The sequence below is a fragment of the Astatotilapia calliptera genome, chromosome 17 (assembly GCF_900246225.1).
Source record: "Astatotilapia calliptera chromosome 17, fAstCal1.2, whole genome shotgun sequence".
Taxonomy (NCBI): domain Eukaryota; kingdom Metazoa; phylum Chordata; class Actinopteri; order Cichliformes; family Cichlidae; genus Astatotilapia; species Astatotilapia calliptera.
Genome location: NC_039318.1, coordinates 9,672,498 through 9,694,978, shown reverse-complemented (window position 1 = coordinate 9,694,978; position 22,481 = coordinate 9,672,498). Strand labels below are relative to the sequence as shown.

The 22,481-nt window shown below is 41.3% G+C and overlaps 1 protein-coding gene across 3 annotated transcripts in view; it reads left to right on the top strand.

The window, feature by feature from the left end:
• bcar3 (BCAR3 adaptor protein, NSP family member) overlaps positions 1-22,481 on the top strand; it is an 87,252-nt gene that overhangs the window by 29,589 nt on the left and 35,182 nt on the right. For all 3 annotated transcript variants that reach the window (XM_026146534.1, XM_026146535.1, XM_026146536.1), the window contains 3 exons: positions 5,275-5,470; positions 5,577-5,831; positions 14,091-14,133. In XM_026146534.1, coding sequence (XP_026002319.1) covers positions 5,275-5,470; positions 5,577-5,831; positions 14,091-14,133 — 494 coding nt within the window. The remainder of the gene's footprint in view (positions 1-5,274; positions 5,471-5,576; positions 5,832-14,090; positions 14,134-22,481) is intronic.

Sequence of the window (22,481 nt, the reverse complement as noted above, 5' to 3'; positions counted from 1 at the left end):
GTGCTACCTTACCTTACTTAACCTGTTTCCTGTTTTTGTTCTGCCTGTTTTCTCAACAAAAGCTTGAGTAAATGAAACCAATCACTGTCCTGGTGATTTTCCTTTTGGAGATAAGCCAGAATTTGTTATACAGCCTGGCTTGCACTATCCGTGCTTCCTTGTAAGTAGCATAGCTTTAGTTGTGAAATAACAATAAGATGACAGTGATAACACTAACCAATGCTTCAGGCATATATAGCCTTTAATTTGATCAATTTAACAAATAATTAAATATATCAGCTTTTTAATTCAATTGTTTACACATGAGAAGATGTCAGAAGTGCATCCCACAATGCAGTGCAATCTTTGTAGTTCAAACATCATTTGAAACTTGGTTTCAGATTTAAGGTTGCAGGTTCTTCCTGACAGTTCACTCTGCATCTTTTACTGAAGTGAAAATCTACAAGCTCCATTCATCACCTACTCAGCTGCCACTTCGTGCAACTGTCTGACAGTGTGGTGTACAGTGACTGTACAGTTAAGACTGATGCGTAAATGTACAAAATGAGTGCACATGCTGAGGGGAAGTTAGGTGTGACTGTCTGACAGAGTGAGAGATGTGCACAAAGGTTTAGAAGTATGAAATGGCAGCTACTGCTGTGGGATTTAATAAGAGCCTCATTAATATGTTAAACACATCTCTCACACACACACACACACACACTCTTTCACACACACACACACACACACACACACTGGTGAGCCCACGCACTGAAGAGCGCAGTAGGACACCTCTCCCTCTCTCTAACAAAGACTGGCTCTACACAGTGGTCATGTGACAGTTGTTCCCATTGTTCACTTCTGGCCAGGGGTGGTTTTCCTAATGTGTGTGTGTGTGCATGCGCATGAGTATTTGCGTGCATGTTAAAGCAGGAAGACACTTTAAGCCAGCCAGAGGAAATCCCTCATTCCCAAGCATGTTGATGTTTGCGCTCGTCCTCCCGGTTGTGTGTATGCTCGTGTGTAATGACAGACCACCTCTGCAGCATCTGAAGCTTAATGTTAAAACCCTACTTTATTTTTGAAGCATTTTATCGAGTGTGTTTTTTAATCTAGACGCTCGGTTTGTGTTTTGTAAACCATCTGTCCATGGTACCAAAGGACTAAAAGAGATTCGCGGAACTCTCTTAAAGACTCCTGATGTTCCCCAAAAAGGCCAATATTTTAAAACCACTACTTGAGTGGATTAGCCAAAGAGCTCTCTGCCTCCTGGCTGATGTGTTGGGTTGGCTGGAGAGATGCTGAGAGAGCTCACCATCAAAACATTTGACTAAATTGAATTGAACCGATTGCAAAAGTAGTGTCCTTCAGATGGAAATGGCTCAAGAGATACTCTGTGAAAAGGAGGAAGGCATATTTGTTTTATTGATAGTAATTCTTTATAATGAACTGCTGTCCTCTAAATGTTTATACTGCCATTTCCTCTTCCCGTTAACCTACACGTCCCCCCCCCCCCCCCCCCCCCCTCCAAGGTCTTGTGCACAAATGTTATTGTTCCAAACCCAAGGCCTTCACTAGTGTTGGTGACAAACCAAATCTCACTTGAGGATGTTTTGTCTGTTACATGGCTAAAGAATAAAACTTTTTATTGGCTGGCAGACCTTTATGAACATGTGAAACTGTGTGAATTTCCCTTTTAACCATTTATTTTGGAATTGTCTAGCTACCCAATCTTACTGGGTTGAGGTAATAACAAAAATTTAACTTGTACTCAGCTTTGGGCTACCATATGTTTAGGTAAGATAGCATAAATACCTTCTTAAAATATTCCTCATAACCAGTTTAAATACAATAACAATGTGACAGTTGAATAAGGATCCACCAATTGCAGGGGGATGATTGGGCATTTTGAAGGATATTTATTAAATGAACCTGAGGAATAAAAACTGAAACTTTATGACTGTTTTTCCTCTTTGTAACCGTCTACATTGCACTGTTAGTATATGAACATGAGTACGTTTGTAAACATGAAATATGTAAACATAGTTATTTCTTGTTGTTTCTGAAGGTAAGACTGCATCAAGTTTCTGATATGTTGATTTTTCTTACTGCTGTTTCATTTTAGTTTAGTTTTGATTTAAAAAATAATAATAAATTTATAAGCAACAACTTTTTTTTTTCCTCCAGCTCTTAGAATGAATAATTTATCATTATCTTGAAATGTTCATTCCTGTGTGTTTGTACGAAAGCACATTATTTAAAACAAACAGTTTTTCTGTAAAACAACAAGCGAAAATTGATACCAGTTGAAATGTGGGTCAAAATTGTAGAAATAATGACTCAGCATTCTTGATATTTTTTTTGTTGATACCCCTATCTTTTCTGCCGTATACTGATTATATTGTCACTTATGCTTCTGAGGGATTATGTTATGAGCGCTAGTATTAACCGTTACGATACTGATTTTAAGAAGTTTTTACGTTACTTAACGTGCACACACCTTGTACATGAAAAAAAGGCACTAGCAAGTGTCACTCAAACCTAATGTGAAGTTAAAACTTGCTGGTATAAAACACAAATTCTTTGGCATGGATGTCTTTTCAAATCTGTCTGACCCACTATAGCGTATACTGTCCATACATAGGAAATAATAGACTTGGTATAGGAAGCACTTGCACTCATTTGCAGAGTTATAACTACTGGTTGAACAGCTGTGGAGAAGAGAGGGTGAACCAGGGACAAAGATAAAAGTGGTGGGGAACTAGACGAGTCCATTATTATAAGAGGTAAAAGGATAAAGAAAAGGGAGAAGGACAAGTCTGGGAGCTGCCATGATGGACAGGCAGGGAGGAAGGGAGGGAGGGCATGTCTGTGTGGAGGAGGGTGTGAGACTACAAGAGAAAGGGGGAAGATGGATGAGTAGGGACCAGTGAGAGAAGAGTGAAATAATGCAGAAAAAAATAAATGGTTGGAAAAGAATAGGCAAATGTACAGGACAAGAGTGTAGCTGTAGCTCTCAGAATCAATTGTTTATGTATTAGTTAAACGGACCCAGTATACGGGAGTAAGTGCTAAATGTTTGTGTTTTCAATCAGTGAGAGTCAGTCAATTCTCTTCTGCAGGAGAGTGTGTGTCTGTGTCTGGCAGATGGTCAGGGCCACACACACACAAATACACATACAGCTGACCGTCCCCAAGGGTCGTATAATAGCTTCTCCTGTTGTAGTCGTTCTACCCTTCAGAGGAATCCACTCTCTCTGACCCGGCATGCCTTAGAAGGACTTTTACTGTGTACACTGAAGAGTCCTGAACCAGCCAGCTGTTCCTTTCTCTAAACCATTATTTGCATTTTTATTGATATTCATGATTACAAGCTGGTGGCTCAGTGACCCCCTGCTGGAGTTAAGTTTTAGCATTTAGTTCCAGTTTAAGGCGGTCCTGGTTTATTTATAGGAGTGACCAAACTCCAAGAACCTACTGAAAGGTTGTGTCCTCTCGTTTGTAGCCTTCTCCTTTGAGCTGGTGTTAACTCTAGCGTTTGCCATTTAACGTGACAGCAAACAACAGCCGTAGATGAGAAACTATGCGAGTATTTTTGCCAAAAGACCAAAAAAGTGCTACTAAACACAAATCTTGGAGACATCACACAGGGTATCAATCATCTCAGTCATTGAGCATACTTTAGCACAGCCCTGGAAGCGGGGAAATTGACTTCTGTGGCTGTAATGCTGCTCCAACAAGTGCTCCAATTTATGCTTTCACATATTTTTAAGCGCTAGTTCTGTTCGCATTGGCAGAAGTCTAAACAAAAATGCTACAAAGACATTTTATCATTTCGGCTTGCTATCAAAGTATTAAATGTAAGACAGTTTGCTGCTAGGAGGCACGTTTCTGTACTGTACACATGGTCTGAAATGATGTCCGTCTGAGCTGTTAGTTTTTGTTGTTTGTTGCGGATCATCTTTTTTGTTATTATCATGCACATGTAAAAGTGGTCCAGCAGCATTTTTCTGCAGTTACTGCAGGTCAGTTGAACACCGGTCAGTTTGATTATGTTCCTTCAGCTTGTGTTCTCTGATCATAATCAGGCTGTTTAACAATAGCAAACACGGGCTCAGTTGTTCAGATCAGATTCTTAGGTTTGAGATTAGAGAGCGGGTCAGTTGAATCCAGTCTGCTACCGTGTTATTTTAGTTTGTACAGTATGACTAACTGCTGTGCTGTGAGTGATTCAGAGCGGATAAAGCTGTGCTGTTCACTCATCGTCACACAGCAGGGGAATTTCTCTGTCCTGTGTTTTAGTTCCCTGTCATCCTATCGGTCATGTTCATCATGCTGTATTTATAACTGTGTCTGTCTGTTCATTACACAAGATCTAGCTAATGGGCAAAAATAAAGTTGGGTGCAGTGCTGCTCTCTTTTCTTTTTTTCTGTTTTCCCTTTTTTTAAGTATCTGGTGTATGAATCAGTTTTTAAGGAGATTACTGGAATACAAAGTATTTTGAAAATGTCCTAGTGTTATACTGATACTGATACTCAGAGGTTGTTGCTAAAAATATCACATAACACTGAGGCACACAGGGTCAGACCTCTATTCTGTTCTCATATCCACTAACAGAGGGCTGAAGTCAGCCTTCAGTCTGGTGTGGGAGAAAAGAAAACGTGGCTCCGATCCAACTATTGTATAAAAATTGGCTCAGGCGAAATTCTCAAACACATCTACTTTACTTTAATCTTCCCCTCTTCAGTGGAAATATTAAATTGTTATCCATTTGCTAACTTATGTGGATTTTATTGGCTTCGTTTTCAGACACAGTGTAGCTACAGATTTTGTTTCAGAGTGTGCACATGAAATTTTTTGTTTTTTAAAAAAAAAGGGGGGGAAATCCATTAAATAGAGATGGGGTGTTATTCAGAGGTCAGATTAACTTGCTGCATCTACTAAACATTAGCGAAAAGTGCTAGTAAGTATTTCTGTATGTATGAACACTTGAAAGAGAGTGAGAATGATGGCTTTGTGTCTCCATTAAAGAGAGACAACTACTGTATACTGGCTGTGTGCGCCATTTCATCTCAGTCAGTGCTTCATGTCAGCCATTGTTACACAAATGTATAGCCGAGATTACTGTTCGTTATAACACACCTGAAGACAGCTAATTTGTTTGATTCATTCACTTAGTTTCCTTTATATTTGCAGGAACTCAGTAAAGTTCTTAATCTTTATTAAGTAATCCAAAGTCATGGTGTATGTCATTACTGTTTAACAGTAAATGTCTGTATGTGTTTTGTTTCCAGAGTTGAGGATGATGGCAGAGGGGCGTTTTGCTAGTCTGCCCAGGTCTCTTCAAGCACACCACACCCTGGGAGGAGGCACAGGCCACTCTGGAGTACCCAGCAGCCCTCTTGGTGCCCCAAGCAATAATACCTGCTCCTCCAGGAGGCACCAGGCCTCTCTCACATCCTCCATGGATCTTCTCAGCTCCAGACCTGGGTAAGCTGTGTAACCATCATAAGCTCACTGCTGTTGAGTCATTTATTAGAAATCAGCAATAGTAACATTTCCCAGTGTGAGTAACTGTTTGCTTTTTGTCCTGCAGTCTCCATCCAGGCCAGTGTGGCAGCCTATCAGAAAAGCCAGCTGCCACCTACCAGCCAATCTCTATTCATGGGACTCTGCCTCGGCGCAAAAGAGGAGGGGTCAACCTCACACATGGAAACTACACCTGGGACCCCAAAGCCAATCACACAGAGCCTTTAATTTATGAGAATGCATTACTGACTGCTGAGTACCCTCATCAGTCCATGACCTCTTCACTGGTCCAAAATATCGCTGATGACTTCCATGGTTACAGGTAAACATGTTCACAAACACAGACAAACATGGATAATGCTTCTGGATGTTTATAGTTTCATTTTCATTCTGCGGTTTGTTCTTGCACATTCTGGGCAAATGACAGTCTTCATCACAAGTACGACTGTTGCTTATCTTTATATCTGTCAGATGTTTGTGTAGGGAAACCATCTTTCAGAAGAAGCACCTTTTGTTCAGTACTATCATGATAAAAGGTGATTGTTGCAGGGGTGTCTTGTCATTCTGAAGGCTGGCAATGTTTGATGATCAGAGACTGTTAGTGCTCTCGAGAAAACACTGCTCCTCTTCAGACTGGAGAGTGAGACAGTGTGGAGTTGGATGGAGAAAAGTGAGGTTGTATAGAGACCCCTGAGGGGGTGTAGTGATTAGCTCAACTTCAGAGGGAGCACACACACACACACACACAAACCCACACACATCTCATCCCTCATCATGTCCTCCACCTTTCTATCTCTAGTGTAGAGTTACAACAGACTGTATCTGATGTAGCCAGCTTTGTGTGTGCATGTGATGTGCGTCTGTGGGCGCATTCGTGTAGCCCCCAGCAGTTGGGTTACCTTTGTTGGTCAGGGTGTGGCGTGGCAGATCAGAGACTACTGTGAAGTCTTTGTCTCTACTTTTTATCTGTCTGCCTCCATGCCGGATAGATTTCATAGACCGCTGACATACAGTGGGACAATTTGTCCAGGTCAAATTCAGCCTGTACAGGTGGCAAAATAATGAGTAGCATATTGTTCTTTTTTTGTGTGTTCTTTCACAACGTTAGTACAACTTCATGGGTATTTTCTTGTTCTTTTAAACAGCTAGCACAGAAAGTGCCAGTTTTTACACCTTTCATGCATAAATGAGCCTTTTGACTGATTAAAGTTCATGAAAATTCAGCCATTACCTGATGATAAAGTTCATCAAGAAAGCATATTTCTAAAGTTTTGGCATGTCGGTTCTCATCCACCCAGGGGCGTAATTTCCAGGGGGGTTAAGGGGGTTATGACCCCCCCCCCCCCCCTCAATAATCAGACCCAGCCAATATAACCCCCCCAGTAAAATTATGAATTATCTTGCATAAATAGGCTGCTAATTGTCTTTACTCATTTTGAATGTGAAATAGTTGCATGTTTAATCATCTGGGAATTTACCCAGATTTATTTATTTATTTAGACAGAGATCTTGACACCCCCCCCCCCCCCACCCCCAGCCTTACTTCAAGTTAAGACTGTGAGAATCAGGCAAAAGTTGCTTTTGATTATTCCTTCAGATTACCTGTGCAGGTTTGAACCATTCAGATGTTGAGTCCAAATATCGAGACTACAGATAATTAAACATATCTTTTTAAAATATCTACATACTCAGGAAACAAATACGATTATTAGGTTACTGGGTAAAGAGGGAACGGAAGGAAAGTGAGCATGCTGTTGTGTAGAAAAACACGAAAACACAGTCTTATCTTTTGCTCAGCATGAAACTGGAGATAAACAAACCACCAGGGACCTGCTGTGATAGCTTGATAACCTGGTCGTTTCAGTGATGAATCAGCGCAGTTGAGTTTTTAAACTTATCCATCTACTGACTCAAATCCAGAGTATTTCCAAATAAGGCTCAGTTAGTATATTTGTCTCTCTCATGTTGTGAACTCTCTGTCGTCATTACCACTCAGTTGTTGAATTATTCCAGGCCAAAACTCACAGCCCCACTGGGGCGAGGCACCTTGAGGAGACTGTTGTTGTGATTTGGCGTTATACAAATAAAATTGAGCTGAATAACTTCAGGTGATATAACACAGTTTTGCATTCTGAGCTACTTTTCATTTTTTAAAAACGTGTCTAATTTGATTTAGATTGTTTGCCATTAACTCCACTTTAGGCTGACAGCAAAGAATGTCAATAGTGTTCCCTTTAAGCAGTCAGAGCAGATCCAAAATTATTGCAACTTTAAGTAATAAACTTTGGATCTCGATGCCTTTGAAATGGTTGCTTCAAAGACGAGGACCAGGTTTGCACCCACTCAGTCAATTGCTGTCGTCAGATTGATTACAGTGTGTTGGCAAGCTGCAAGTCTGCATTTATGAATTAGACTGCAATAATTTGCTTGCGCACTCCAATCTGTCGCAGTGTGGTCGCAGTCAAGCCAAGTTGGGCCACAGTTTTTGTAGCCATGTGCTTTCTGCACCCAGGCAAACCTTGTGATTGAAAGTGATCACCCTGAGGTTGAGGACATGTGCAACCATGACAACCACCTAGTCACACGCTCTTCTATTTTGACTCTAGGGTGACTGAGCCATAATGTAAGGATGGCAGCTAATGACCTGACAGAAAGGAAAGTATCTTATTCAAGTCCACATCCTCAAATTTAAAGTTTCCTGTTCAATTATGCTGGTTCTTCTTAGTTTTTATGAGTTGACACAAATTCTTTTTCCTATTCAAACTAAAACATTCAAACTTTTTATTTTTCTAGTGCACATATAGATTGCTTGCTTACTGTGATCTTAACACTCCCAGAAATTTTCCAAATTCCAGAGTTTCCTCCCACCTCTGGTCATTTGGTTTCAAACTACAAACAATTCACAGCAGAGATTTCTATAAAATGATGAGTATGTCTTTATGGAATGTAACCACTGACTGTCCATTGCTGGCCTATGACCCCTAACCTTATGTCACACTATCTTCCCATTGGTCCATGTGTCTTTGTGTTGACCTTTGAGGGCAGCTCTAGGACCACCAAGAAAGGAGGGGGAGGAGGAAACTGAGCAGACAGAGTTCAGAGTTGGAGGGAGTATAGATGGACAATAACAGACTGGTGATATCTGAAACTTTTCTTTTTATTTGTATAGTGTAAATGAATTCCCCACCCGCTAACAATAACTCACTAACAAGTACTTTATGTAAGGTTTGTTCATATAGTGCTTTTTAAGAGCCAGAAAGTGCTTTACTGTATAAAATAAGATGCAACAAATTGTATAAATGGATAAAACGAAGCAAACGCAATCGTGCACGGATCTCAAGTCCAAGGAAAGCAAATTCTACACAAACAGATATCAAACATTTCTTTAGAACAATAGTTCAGTGTTTAATTTTAAACATTATGCTACCTTGGATACCTTGGATGCACTATAAAATGCATACCAGTAAACAGATCATCATTGATCATCAAGAACAAAATGGACTTCCTTTTTCCAAATGCACTCAATATTATTGTTTTTTTTTTTTTGTAGTTTTGTGAAAGCTGAATCATTACAAAAGGTTCACTAAAAATGTCCTTTTGTAGGCTAAACTCAACAGATTGTCCTGGAAAGGGGATGATTCAGAGTAAATCTGCTATCTACAGCAGTGCAAATGACATTTAGCCTTGTATTTTACCTGTTTGTACTGAAAAGATGTTGTATCTGAAAAGATGCCAGGTGTCAGAGCCGTTCTTATTCGAATTTATTCTAATTTATTAGTTTATTTAGTTTTTGTTACTCCGTTTCATTTCTGCTTTGCATTGTAGGACAACTGTCTGCCAACAGAGCCAGTGTGTTTTGCAGCATATTGTACGAAACTAAGATCAAATGCCTTTTGGGAATTAATTAATGCCATTTATTTTAGAATAACTGTTCAGCCTGTGGTATTAAAACTAGAATGCATAGAAATCAGCTAAGATAAACACAAACTGACAGTAAATTGAGACTTTTCACTTTCTAATGGAAGCACACTGACCTCTGTAGGCTGCCTTCAGACTCTGCATGCTGCTATCAACTTTTTCCATTTCTCCCTATCCTTGTCTGTCTCTCTCTCTCTCTCTGTCTTAGCCTCCCTTCAACACACTCTCTCTCCCACACACACAAATATAGTGTAGTTCCTAACTTAAGCCAGTTGTGGTCTTGCTGAGTATTGTGCGGTGAAGCGCAAAGAACAACAGTAGCCAGAAAAAGATTGTGGCGAGTGCTGCCTCGCAGTGGTCAGCTCGTGTCCCATGGAATGCTTTGCTATCGCACATCCATCATGCTCTGTTTAAATTCTTTTAACGCTGTAGCCAGGATGAGTAAACATTGCTAACCTAGCACACAAGGAGTGACACCGAATCTCTGTTTGCTCCGGGGCTATCACTCTGTTTGTGAGCCTGACCTTTGACCTGCCTGAGGGGAATTTTCAAAAAAGGGAATTTCCCTCCCTCAATTTTGGCACTTTTAACCCAGGAGGATGTAGATGGGTGTTGTCTGTCTGCATTGAACCCACCTAATCCTGGAGATCCAGGCTGAGGTTACAAGGGGCAAGTGGTTGGAGTGGTAAAAAACTTTGGTCCCATCAAAGGTCCAGCAAACCACTGACCTCAGAGAAGCAACACACATGGATACAGAAAATGTTCAGTGAGTTTCTGATTTTAGTTCAGATTTCAAACCACAGAAATTCCTCTACTGCTTCTATGTCCTTTATCTTCAGCGTTGAATATCAAGCACTAATCAGTGTATGCCAAACATAATGCATTACCTGCAGCAGGTGCTTTTATAACATAGGACAGAGGCTCTGCAGCCACTCACAGCTCTTTTCCCATTGGTAGAAGCTTCCCATTGCTTTGATATAGAGTATCACCAGCAGTTCACATTTTAAATTTTGTCAGCATGTCAGCAGTGCAGTGGTTAGCACTGTCATCTCACGGCAAGAAGGTCTCTGGCTATTTATAGCTTCCTCCCACAATCCAAAGACATGTGTTAGATTAACTGGTGACTTTTAAAATTGAATTTAGGTACAAATGTAAGCATAAATGTTTGTGTCTCTATTACCCTGCAGTAGACTGGTGACCTGTCCAGGGTGTACACAACCTATCAGACAGCTGGGATAGGCGCCATCCCCACTGTGACCCCTATATTGGATAAGTGAAAGAGGATGGATGGAGTAAAAGAAAGCTATATCTATCGCTTGGTGCTTCATCCTGTAATTTTGGAATAGCGGGGGAGAGCATGGATGCATACACAAACCCATCTAGTTTTTTTATTCCTCATAGTTGTATATTTTACTTTTTTTTTTAAAAAGCAAAGGAAAATTGAGAATTTAACAGCAGGCAAACAGATTCGTTTGCTGTCTCTGCTAATACCTGAAACTTGTCTTGTCTTACTTCTGTAAATGGTCTACAGTGAAAAAAAATAACCCCAAAAATGTGAAAAGACGTTTCAGGAACGAGCACACGGCATCTGTATGGGAATGAATGAAAGGGAGCAATTTCGGAAATGCTGTGGAAAGTAGAGTAGATCGAAAGCACTTGATCACATCTTCAAACTCGATGCTGCTGCTAGTTTTGTGGCAGTTTAGGAAGTGAGGCAAGGGGGCGGTTCAGAGCGTGAATTCCTGAAAGAGCGCCCCATTCTTAGACTTCAAAAAACTTTCACAACATTACATTCGATACTGTTGACCATAATATCCTATTAGAGCGATTAGAACATGCTGTAGGTATTACAGGTACTGCGCTGCAGTGGTTTGTATCATATCTATCTAATAGACTCCAGTTTGTTCATGTAAATGGAGAGTCCTCTTCACACACTGAGGTTAATTATGGAGTTCCACAGGGTTCAGTGCTAGGACCAATTCTGTTTACATTATACATGCTTCCCTTGGGCAGCATCATTAGAAGACATAGCATACATTTTCACTGCTATGCAGATGACACCCAGCTCTATCTGTCCATGAAGCCAGATAACACACACCAATTAGTTAAACTGCAGGAATGTCTTAAAGACATAAAGATCTGGATGGCCGCTAACTTTCTGCGTCTTAATTCAGATAAAACTGAGGTTATTGTACTCGGCCCTGAAAAGCCTAGAAATATGGTATCTAACCAGATTCTTACTCTGGATGGCATTACCTTGGCCTCCAGTAACGCTGTGAGGAACCTTGGAGTCATTTTTGACCAGGACATGTCCTTCAACACACATATTAAACAAATATGTAAGACTGCGTTCTTCCATTTGCGCAACATCTCTAAAATTAGAAATATCCTGTCTCAGAGTGACGCTGAAAAACTAGTTCATGCATTTATTACTTCCAGGCTGGACTACTGTAATTCATTATTATCAGGATGTCCTAAAAACTCACTGAAAAGCCTTCAGCTAATCCAAAATGCTGCAGCAAGAGTCCTGACAGGGACTAGAAAGAGAGAGCATATTTCTCCTGTTTTCAGGCCCCTCTTCTGTGGAACCAGCTTCCAGTTTGGATTCAGGAGACAGACACTATCTCTACTTTCAAGATTAGGCTTAATCCTGAGCCCCTCCCTGAGCCTGGTTCTGCCGGAGGTTTCTTCCTGTTAAAAGGGAGTTTTTCCTTCCCACTGTTGCCAAAGTGCTTGCTCATAGGGGGTCATATGATTGTTGGGTTTTTCTCTGTATCTATGAAGCGCCTTGAGGCGACTTATGTTGTGATTTGGCGCTATATAAATAAAATTGAATTGAATTGAATTTATGGCGCTTTTTCCAAATACAGTGATGGACTGAGTCATACAATCGTCAAATAAACCTCACAAAGAAATTAGTTCAGCTCCAGTATAGTCAAGTGCTTTAAGTTTTACTTTATAATACATTTAATTTGATTTATTTTGTACTCAGGTATGCATGCATACATTTATAGATCTGTTTCTAAATAGGACTACACATGCTAATGGATGTTGTTTTCATCTGTTTGGCAATTTTGAAGTTTTGTTGGTAATCATTCTGTCATAATGTCATAAATGCAACACACACATATACGGTATTATTGCAATGGCTGAATGTTTAGTGTATAGTATAGGGGTTTACACTGGTGAAGGATGCCCAGTTTGATTTTAGGTGACAATACAAAACAAAACAAAAAATCAACCTGGCGGAGCGACCTACTGTAGCGACTCCTTGTGGTGCAGCTGAAAGTGCTTTCTCTCAGCACCTTCAGGAAGTTCCTGATTGTGTCAGACACAGCCACTGAGAGGAAACCTCGGTGCAGATTTCATCTGTAAGCCCTGACAACCTGCCAGATGACTGATCTGTGCACCTAAAATAGAATCAGGTTTAATATGCTGCATTTCATCGGTTCTGCAAACTCATTAAGGGTAAGAGTGATCTGAACACCTTCCATGAATGATGACTATACATTGTTGTGAATGGGGGCTTCTGTTCAGTTACATAACTAAATCCCACTCATTATTTGGGGCCATGTTTAAACTGCGAGGGCTTAGAGCTGCACATATTTGGTTTGGTAAGTAATGGACTGTGCTAATATTCCCGTGGGAAAACCAATGCAGGCCTAAGGGATTTAAACTACCAACCTTGGTAATGTAGCCACGGATTTGAGCTAATTACCCCTTTCACTGAGCCCCTGGTTGTAAGCCTCCTGTCGAGACTGAGCTGCAACTCGAGTACCAATGTTCAACGCAGAGATGGAGAGCACAGAAAGAGTTTTGTTAAGGGATAAAATGTGACAAGCTAACATTGGCGGAAAAAACAAACGGAGAACAAAAATACGAAGACTGAAAATGAGTAATCTGATCTTTAAACAATTGATAAACAAAAGTGATTAAAAAAGCAGATAAAACTGCAGCGCGTGTAAGCTGAGATTAGGAAGATGGACAAAAGCATTTTTTTGTGAATAAGAGAATTACAGAAAAATGCAAAAAGAGGAAATTAGAAAAGTGTGTGTTTGTGTGTGTGCTCTAACCTCTCTGTGAAATTGTCAGTGGACTCTGAATGGCAGGCGTGTGGCTGTGATGTGTTATGATGGGGGAGGAGAGAGAGAGAGAAAGAGAGAGAGAGGCCAAGTCAGACAGGCAGTAAGGGAACATGTTTACCACTAAAAGAAAGGGAGTGAAAGTCAGGCAGCGAAACCGGGAAAACAGGAGACTTAAGGCAGTGTAGTGCAAACTTTGGTTCCACTTGATTCTTTTTTCTTTTCTTTGAGAAACCCACTCCCAAGTGGGACCTACAGTAGTAGATGTGGATTAACTCTGCGTTGCCACAAGAATCAGCCCTCTGCTTTAGAGCGCAGGTTTGGCTTCTTATCATACAGGCACTTGTTTGGATCACCCTGTTAGACCTTTAAAGAAAAAGTGCCACACCTCCACACCTATAATTCATCTCCTACGGAGTGACGAGGGCTGAATATCCATCTTCAGCACTAGTCAGCGAGCGGCCTTGACTGTGCAGTTTATTTGTAATAGGAGCTATAAGGAGGACCTAAAGGTCCCATCTGGGTCCTTTTGGCAGGATGTGTTCTCTAAATCGGACCTTGTCTCTGTCTGTGTTCCCCAGGGAGCCTGCAGCCGGGCCCGACGCCACAGTGGACTACGTTAAGGTAGGAAAAGCAGTGGTGCTATATTGTTTGTCTGCTGTTGCTGAAAATAAGCGGTTCCATGATAATCAATGTAAATATTTTGTTTACTGAAAATATGGCTGCTTATTACTGCCTATAACGCATAAAACAGTATTTAAAAAGACTGATTGTAAAATGGTAAAACACACAGAAGTAAAATAAGATGTACGACCCCGCCAGGCTTAATTTAGTTTAGCAGACTAAAGTGGAAGCTTGTTGTGTGTATTATAGTAGGAAGGAAAAAGTTATACTAGCAGTTATGTAAAACCTCAGACCTCCCACCCTGCTGTGAAAATACTGCAGTACTAAAGTAAAGACATTTTGCAAGGGGGAATAAAAGTAAAACATTTAGTAAAGCCCACCAATAAAGGATTACATCTAACGGGACACATCTGCCACTGGATATGAAACACCAGCTGTTTCTGCAGACTGAGGTGTAAACATCACTCTTAGGTGAGGTTAATCTAATTGCACCTCGACTACTTGGATAATGTGCCTTTAAATCATACGCTCAGTTTTGTTGCTGTCACACAGCATTAAATCATTTTCGTACCACCTGCACCGCAGTTTTCAGTCAAAGACAGATGACGACCGAGATGCGATGGCTCTGTTAACACAGTTCTTTGCCTTTCTTATTTTTGGCTCCTGTCTGCTCGGTTGTTAAGAAATTTGTATTATTAAGACCATCAAACAAAATACAAACCTTCTGTACTGCACATTTAGTGGAGAAAAGGCAGGGTATCTAATCTAAATACATTTTGAGCAGCAACCAAATTGAGTGCTGAAGCTGGTTTACCTAATCTTTGGTCAGACATTGCCTTATTTAAATCATAATTATGCCTGTATTTTTGCAGGTTTCTTAGAACAACAGTGTTAAACAGACACTGACATGATTGCATTACTGGGAAAGAGTCTGTATTTTTATGTTTTGTTTTGGTTTTAAATCAATGAATGAAATTAAACAGGAACGATTTTCCGATTCCCACGCTTGCAACTGTGTGGCTAGAGAAGAGACAAGTAAACAAATAAACCAGCAAAAATCAAATTGTATTATGAGGCAAAGGCGTGGGAGGAAAAAGCGCAGCAGATAATCAGGCCTGTAGTCACAGACAGCTGTTCATATATCAGCACAGCTCATCGTAGACGGCTCGTCTGTACCTTCTGTTCATAAAGAAATGCGCAGGTTTGTGGACGATTTACACTCAACTTCATTATTTATCAAAATAAATAATTCTGTCATTTTCCTAAATGATATTTGTTTGTGTGAAAATGGTAATCTTTCTTTCCTTGAATGGGGGAAAAAACTGTTTTTATACCTCACAATAAAAAACAAACAAATTACTCAATCCCTGCATCTCTGTCATAGATTGTAGACGTAGGCAAGAAACAGTGGAAATCAGAGAGAGGAGGGTGGCATGCAAATATGTCCTGAGCTGGAGTCATGCATGAAGTTTGCATTATGTGGTGTCCACACCGACGCTTTGGCCCTCATGACACTGACCTATGTGATCTAATTTTGTCCTGTGAACAGCGACATCATTAGTTTCTTTCAGATCTTTGCAGATGTCATAACATTTACTGCAAACTACTAGATTTTACTGTAAATAAAGCCTGTCATTACATACAAACCCGCAGTGGTTTCTCCACTTTTCTTTTTCCCAACATTTTCTTTCAAATCAGTTCTTTTTCTCTGCGTACGACCACGTCCCAACTACTCCTCTCTCCTCCATCTGTTGGCTCATATGTTTGGATGCTAACACCCCATTGTAAAAAGCAAACTCTGTCCTTCCCATGCGAGCGGGTCACACATGTGGGAGCTAACCTCACAGAACACTTATGGGCTCAAAATGTGGTCATAAATATTTTGTACTTGTAAATCAGGATTTGTATGTGTAAACAGAATTTGTGTGTGTGTAAAAAAAGATTTGTGTGTGTAAAAAAAGATTTGTGTGTGTAAAAGAAGATTTGTGTGTGGACTTAGCCAAAAAAAACCCTGCAAGTTACAAGTACAAATTTTGACCCTATTTTTCTTCCTTTCATCTGATTGGCCAATGTCATGTCAATCACAAATGTAACTATCCAATCAGAGAACAGATGGGTTTGGCTGTCGGAGGGGTGCTTTTTTGGACTGCAGGTCCTTGAAGGGTAATACAGTTTGAAGCTGGAGGATCTCTATATAAATATCTGATAGCAGTTAGGTGCCCTAACTTTCAGCAGCTGTTGAAAGGATAAAGTTGTGGTATATCAGTGGTTAGAAATACCATTATTACTTTAGGATTAGTTTAACGCAAAGTCAGGGCTGACCCGGGACCATGGCTGTGAGTCACAGTGCGCAGCATAAAGGTCCTTTCACATCGGATGCAGGGGAAAGCGCATCAAATCCGACTTCTTTGACCCTCTGCGACTCATCTATCCGATCATGGTGTGACGGTGTGAATGACACAAATTCAATATTTTCAAATCCGATCTGGGTCACTTTCGTATGTGGTGCTGAATCCGATACATATCTGATTTTTTTAGAAAGCGACTGCTGTTTGATGGTCATGTTGCATTAAATCCGTCTTCTACGTCACTGACACAAGACAGACGCCAACTATCAGCGCCCGACATGGTGAACGCTCCTATCCAGTGAAACTGTTGGGAAGACAACGTTGGAGAAACGTGAACATTTTATTTGTACTGTATAATCTGCAGATTCTGACAGAAATCTGCAGCTAGAAGCAGCGCTCCTCTAAAACAGCAGTAAGGATCATTATTAGGCCAAATGTAAATAACAAAACTTTATAACTTAAAGCAAAACTGGGAAACGTAAAGTCTGAAGTCTTTACATTAAGGGCCATCAGTCACACAATACTGTTTGCTCTGGGTCTAAACAGAGCGCGTCGTGTGTGACGTCTTCTTTTGCGCATGCGGCCGCTCTGAGCGTTCACACTAGAGCGCGTTTGCTGTCGCATTTTAATTGTAGTGTGAACAAGCAGACAAAAAAAATCAGATTTGATCAAAAAATCGGAATTGAGCATCAAGACCTGCAGAGTGAACGTAGCCTAAAACTGTTTTTTCATTTTTACAGTTAGGAATATGGCTCTCTGTCTACAATGTGCCGTCTCTCAAGACAGTCAAAACCCTTTAACTGGAACTTGATCAGTCAGGCTAAAATCAAAAGTACTGATATCATCAGGACATTTTCACACTGAGCCAACACCTCTCTGTTACAGAGCTGAGGATGCCTTTGTGCCAAATATCTAGAATAAATATCTACATTTAACCTACAATGACAAAACCAACTCAAAGTGCTCTGACTAAATAGTTTGTGCGATTGTCTCTACATTGTGATTGATGAGACTACAAACCATTATACACATTTAACAATTAAATGTTCTGACAAACACATTTGTTTCGTTTTCTGCTCATTTTATTTCCAAATTAAGAAGCAAATTATGTGAGTGATTTAGAGTGTCCGATCAAAGTGCATGTCTGCACTGTGAGAGGCCCCACAGAGCCGCTGCTGCTCACTCTGTCACTCTGTTTCTGATTCGCTGCTCATGCAGCAACTGAACAGCCTCCTCAAAGATCTACAAAAAGAAGCGAGGGTCCTAACGATACAGTTTCTCGGCCTGTCTTTCTGGGAACCTGTGGATCCATTTTGTACCTTGTCCTCACTAGCAGATTGTTGCGTTTTGTTCTCACTGGCTGGAGAAACGCTTTTGTCACTTTCTAAACGTCTCAGCGCGTGACTGGAGCCACTCGATGCTTTTAGCTCCGCTTTTAATAGCTCCACAACGGCTGCTACAAAAGTCGCGTGACCCTTTTCCATCACAAACTGAAGCACGTATTTGGATCCAAATTTGTGACACAGGTCTTTGTACATTATGATGTACAAGTTTTTTACAGTTTTTAGAGGAGTCAAGTCTCCCCCAATCTTCTCTCTTATATCAGTCACTATCTGCTGAAAATTCAGCTTTACAGCAGTTGTTTGTGTTTTCTCAGAAACGTGAGCGACTAAATTTGCAAGACACAAAGTGAGAAAGGTATCGGTCTCTGCAGGCGTAGGAAGCGTCCCAGACGAACACTGCGGGGCGTCGCTACATTTTTCTTCACTCTCTGAACTCTCACGGTCAAGATTTTGGACATCGGTGATTTGAAATATATCACTGTTGACCTCGCTACCCAAATCTCCCTCACCTACACAAGCTTGAGTCTGTGTGCTTTTACAAGTCTCTACAGACTCTGGTTTAAAGTCGTCATCTTCCTCAGTTTGGCGATTCAACAATGCTGTAGCTGCGACTCTCACCATCTACAAAAGCGGGAGCTAAGGTCTTTGCACAGTCCTTTAAAATGCTCACTACACTGTAAACCATCCCAACAAAGTTTGTTGGGGATGTGGATCTATCTGATTGCAAGGATGTGGACCCTGTGATACGACTCAGGGCTGAGTTTACGTTCTTTGCAATCGACACTGAAAATAAAGTCAGTAGTTTGTCAGTAGACCGCCGTTGCCCAAAACCCAAGACCCAACCGAAGCAGTAATGAAAGATGTTTCTGAGGCTGGCCTGAATATCATCCTCTGTCACCCTGCAGTAACTGCACCCATCAAGCAGAGGTTCAACGTTCATCCTGAAAAGGGAGAGAAGAGAAATGTAGTCAGTCATTTTCCAACACTATCACTGTTTTGTCCAAATCTACAGGCGTCATTAAAATAAACCACATTGATGACTTCACACGTGATGTAAACGAAGCAATGCTGTGTCCTCTGAAAAACCCCTCCGTCACCAGGATTACCCGATGAACCATCTCACGTAAAACGTCTAAGAAGAAGAAAGACTGAATGAAACTGTTTAATAAAGCAAGCTTTAGATTTACCGGTCAGCGGAGCTTTCTTTGTCTCCACGATCATGATTATGTGGGCAGCATGAAACCTGTCGGCGTATGACTTTATACACTACGGTGCTAATGTGCCCTATGAGTGCTCGGCACATCTCGGTCAGCAGATCGACGACATCCGAGGAGATGTCATCAGTGGCTAATGCCGTCCACTGTCTGAAAGAAAAACATTGAGAATGGTTGAGCGAAACAAACCTGTAACCAGTGAATATGTCTGTATATGCTGATAACTGTCTCGCTGACTTTGAGCTTGTGACTTACCTGAGCGATAAATCGTCTAAATAGTTTCTGAGGCATCGTTCAATGTCTCCAAATCTGAACAGAGGCACGCTGAGATGACTGCACCTCGGTTCAGCATGTTCATCTAATGGGATCTAGAAAGAACAGACAGATGTCAGTGAGCAGGCTTTACACATCCAAAATAATAAGAATAAGAATAAGAATAAGAATAATAAGAATTAGAATTAGACCAGCAGCAGACCACATTTTGCCGGTCCAAGCCCGGATAAAGGTGCAGGGTTGGAATTGTGACATTCCCCCCTCCAGGGGCGGGGGCACCTAGACCCGGTTTGTAGAGTACGCTTGGGGAGTGTGATCGTGTGTACAGTGTCTCTTTATGTCTGTCTCCACGTTGGTTGAGTGTGGAGTAAGTGCATATGAGAGCATGAGGGTGGGAATGGATGTTTGTATCTGTGTGTGCCTGTATGTCTGTGTCTATATGTCAGGTTGGGTGTCAGGCGCCACCTCTCTGGGGACATCTCAGGCCCTCCAAGGTTTGGAGGCCTATCTCCCCCTACCACCACTTCCCCTGCCAGTGGCGGACCCCCTCAGACATCGGTGCGTTGGTGGTTCTTAGTGTACGGGGATGGGCGTCCAGGTACACACTGGCTCACTCCTTGGCGGCCGCTTATCGGGGCCTGGAGCCTGGGGCTCGCTCGGGCCTCTCGGCCTGGGGCTCGGTCACTCAGGCGCAGCTGGCTGCCGGCGGAGCTCACGGGCGCGTCACTGCAACTCCCCCTGGCTTCTGCTCCGCGGCTGCTGAGTGAGCCCTCATCTGGGACTCTCCTCAGCTCTTTCTGGGACAGTGGCACGGCTGCCCCTCTGTTGGTCTTCCTTGGTCTCTTGTGTTCTGGGGGCCTCTGGATGTCTGGAGTTTTGATCTCCTCCACACCTGCTTCACGCCCTGGAGGACGGGGCTGTGGCCCCCCCACACCCTCTAGCAGATTATTACATGAAGGAACCTTTTAAAAAAACAAAAAACAAGCGCGTCCATGCTCACAGGTGTACACACGGGTGATCACACCCACAAACTACACCCTTTTCGGCTCCTACCTCAAAGCACACTGTGTTCTGTTGATCTTACGTGCTGCACAATAATGTTTAATATTTAGTATTTACTGTCATATTCCCATATATCATTGTGATGTTGTTTATTCTATTACTCTTGTTCTCTTCTGCTTGCTTTCTTTTTTCTTTCTCAGCAGGTGATCCAGGTGATTGATATATGCATTTTTTTTTCTCTGCCCGTTCTGTTGGTTTTTGTTTTTTGCCCTTCTCCCCCGTCCCTCTTCTCAGCTGTTTCTCTTTCCCTCTTTCTTTCTCCCCTTCTTTCCCCCAGTCAAGTCTGTCCCGTATTCAGTAAGTGAAAATAAAATAAACAATAAAAGGTGAATCAAATGGACCATTACGGCAAGGCTGGGATGGTCAGTTTGGTAAAGTAAATCCGTTGGGCATCTTTCTTTGCCTTTAGACAACAATTCTGATGGCAAAAGAGCCAAACGGGACAGGCCAAAAAAAAAAAAAAAAGAAATAAAGAACATGTTAACTTAAAAAAAAAAAAAAAAAAAAAAAAAAAAAGGAATTGTGACATTAAAAAAAAATTGCTAAAAATTTAATTTGTAGTTCTAAATAAATTCTAAATGCATTTAGGAAAATTTTTTTACTCAATTTATGTCTCTTCCACGGTTTTATTTCTCTCTCCAACAACGTAGGTTACAATTACATTAGCATGACCAATTATGCAAATTAGGCGATGACATCATTTGGCGACTTCTAGCGACTTTTAGGACAACCAATAGCAATTTTCCTTACTGAGGAGTTGGCAACACTGCATGGTGGCAGCATATGCCGCTAATGCTAACTGCTAGCTAAAGGCCAAGGATCCAGAATTTGTTGCGCTGGCTGCTGAGCTCTGTGGGGTTTTGCGGCAGCTCTACCTGTACTAGATTCACCTGCTCCTTGTAGTTTCTATCTCTGACTTTATGTCCTCTACAAGAGTTTCTGTTTTTTTATCTTCAAATGTTCAATAAAAACGTATTGCTAATTCAAAATGAAGAAGGCTTTGTAACTATCCCCACTAGTGAAGACTGTGCCATTTCCACAACACTGCCCCCTCTCCCGAGGTCCGCAGCGCTGTTGAAAAGGCTCTGGAGGTCCCTGTATTAAGCACGTAAACCTGTGACACAAAAATCACCAAACTCGGGCCACCACAGACTGTTTTCCTTCGTGGTGATGAAGGAAAACGCTGGGTTGGCATGTAAAAGGGCATTTATTCCCTTCAAAGACCTGCAGTTCAACAAAGCGCCCCTCCGACAGCCAAACCCATCTGTTCTCTGATTGGATTGTTACATTTGTGATTGACATGACATTGACCAATCAGATGAAAGGAAGAAAAATAGGGTCAGAATTCGTACTTGTAACTTGCAGGGTTTTTTTGGCTAAGTCCACACACAAATCTTTTTACACATACAAATCCTGATTTACAAGTACAAAATATTTATGACCACATTTTGAGCCCATAAACACTCTCAAACCTGTGAGCCCACATGCACAAATAGTACTTTGTGTGCATTTCTTTGGTCACACACATGGTGTATCAACAGAGTGCGTAGCCTATTTTGTGTGTGTCTGCGTGCTGACCGCATATGTGGCCTACTGTATTCCAGGTATTATATAATATGTGTGAAAGCCTAGCTGTCAGCTCTGCTTCTGTGCTGCTCCAGGTGTGTTTGCATTTCCACTGTGGATGAAAACACACACATAGACCGTACAGGTACAGTACAGGTGTTGTGTGGCATATGCTTTGGAAACTGTTTTTTTACAAACAGTTGTCAGTACAGTGAGTGTTGCATTGTTCTCTGTGATTATGTCAAGTAGATGTGAGCAGAATGGGTGTTTGTTGGGAAGGAAGTCTCTGTGGAAAACAATAGTTTTAATATATTCTCAACTTCACCACCTTATGGCCAGTTTCTCTTCTCGTTGACAGCCTCTGTTTGATGTTCGTCACTAAGCATCCAATCAGCTTGTTTCCTTCTCTAGAAATAGACATAACATGAAGAAGAAGTCTAGTACCCTGTCTTCCAAATTTAAAGACAATGGAACCTGATTTTGCTAAATGTACTAGGTTCTTCCTTTAATCATGCTCCACCTATTGACCAGATTAAAAGAAA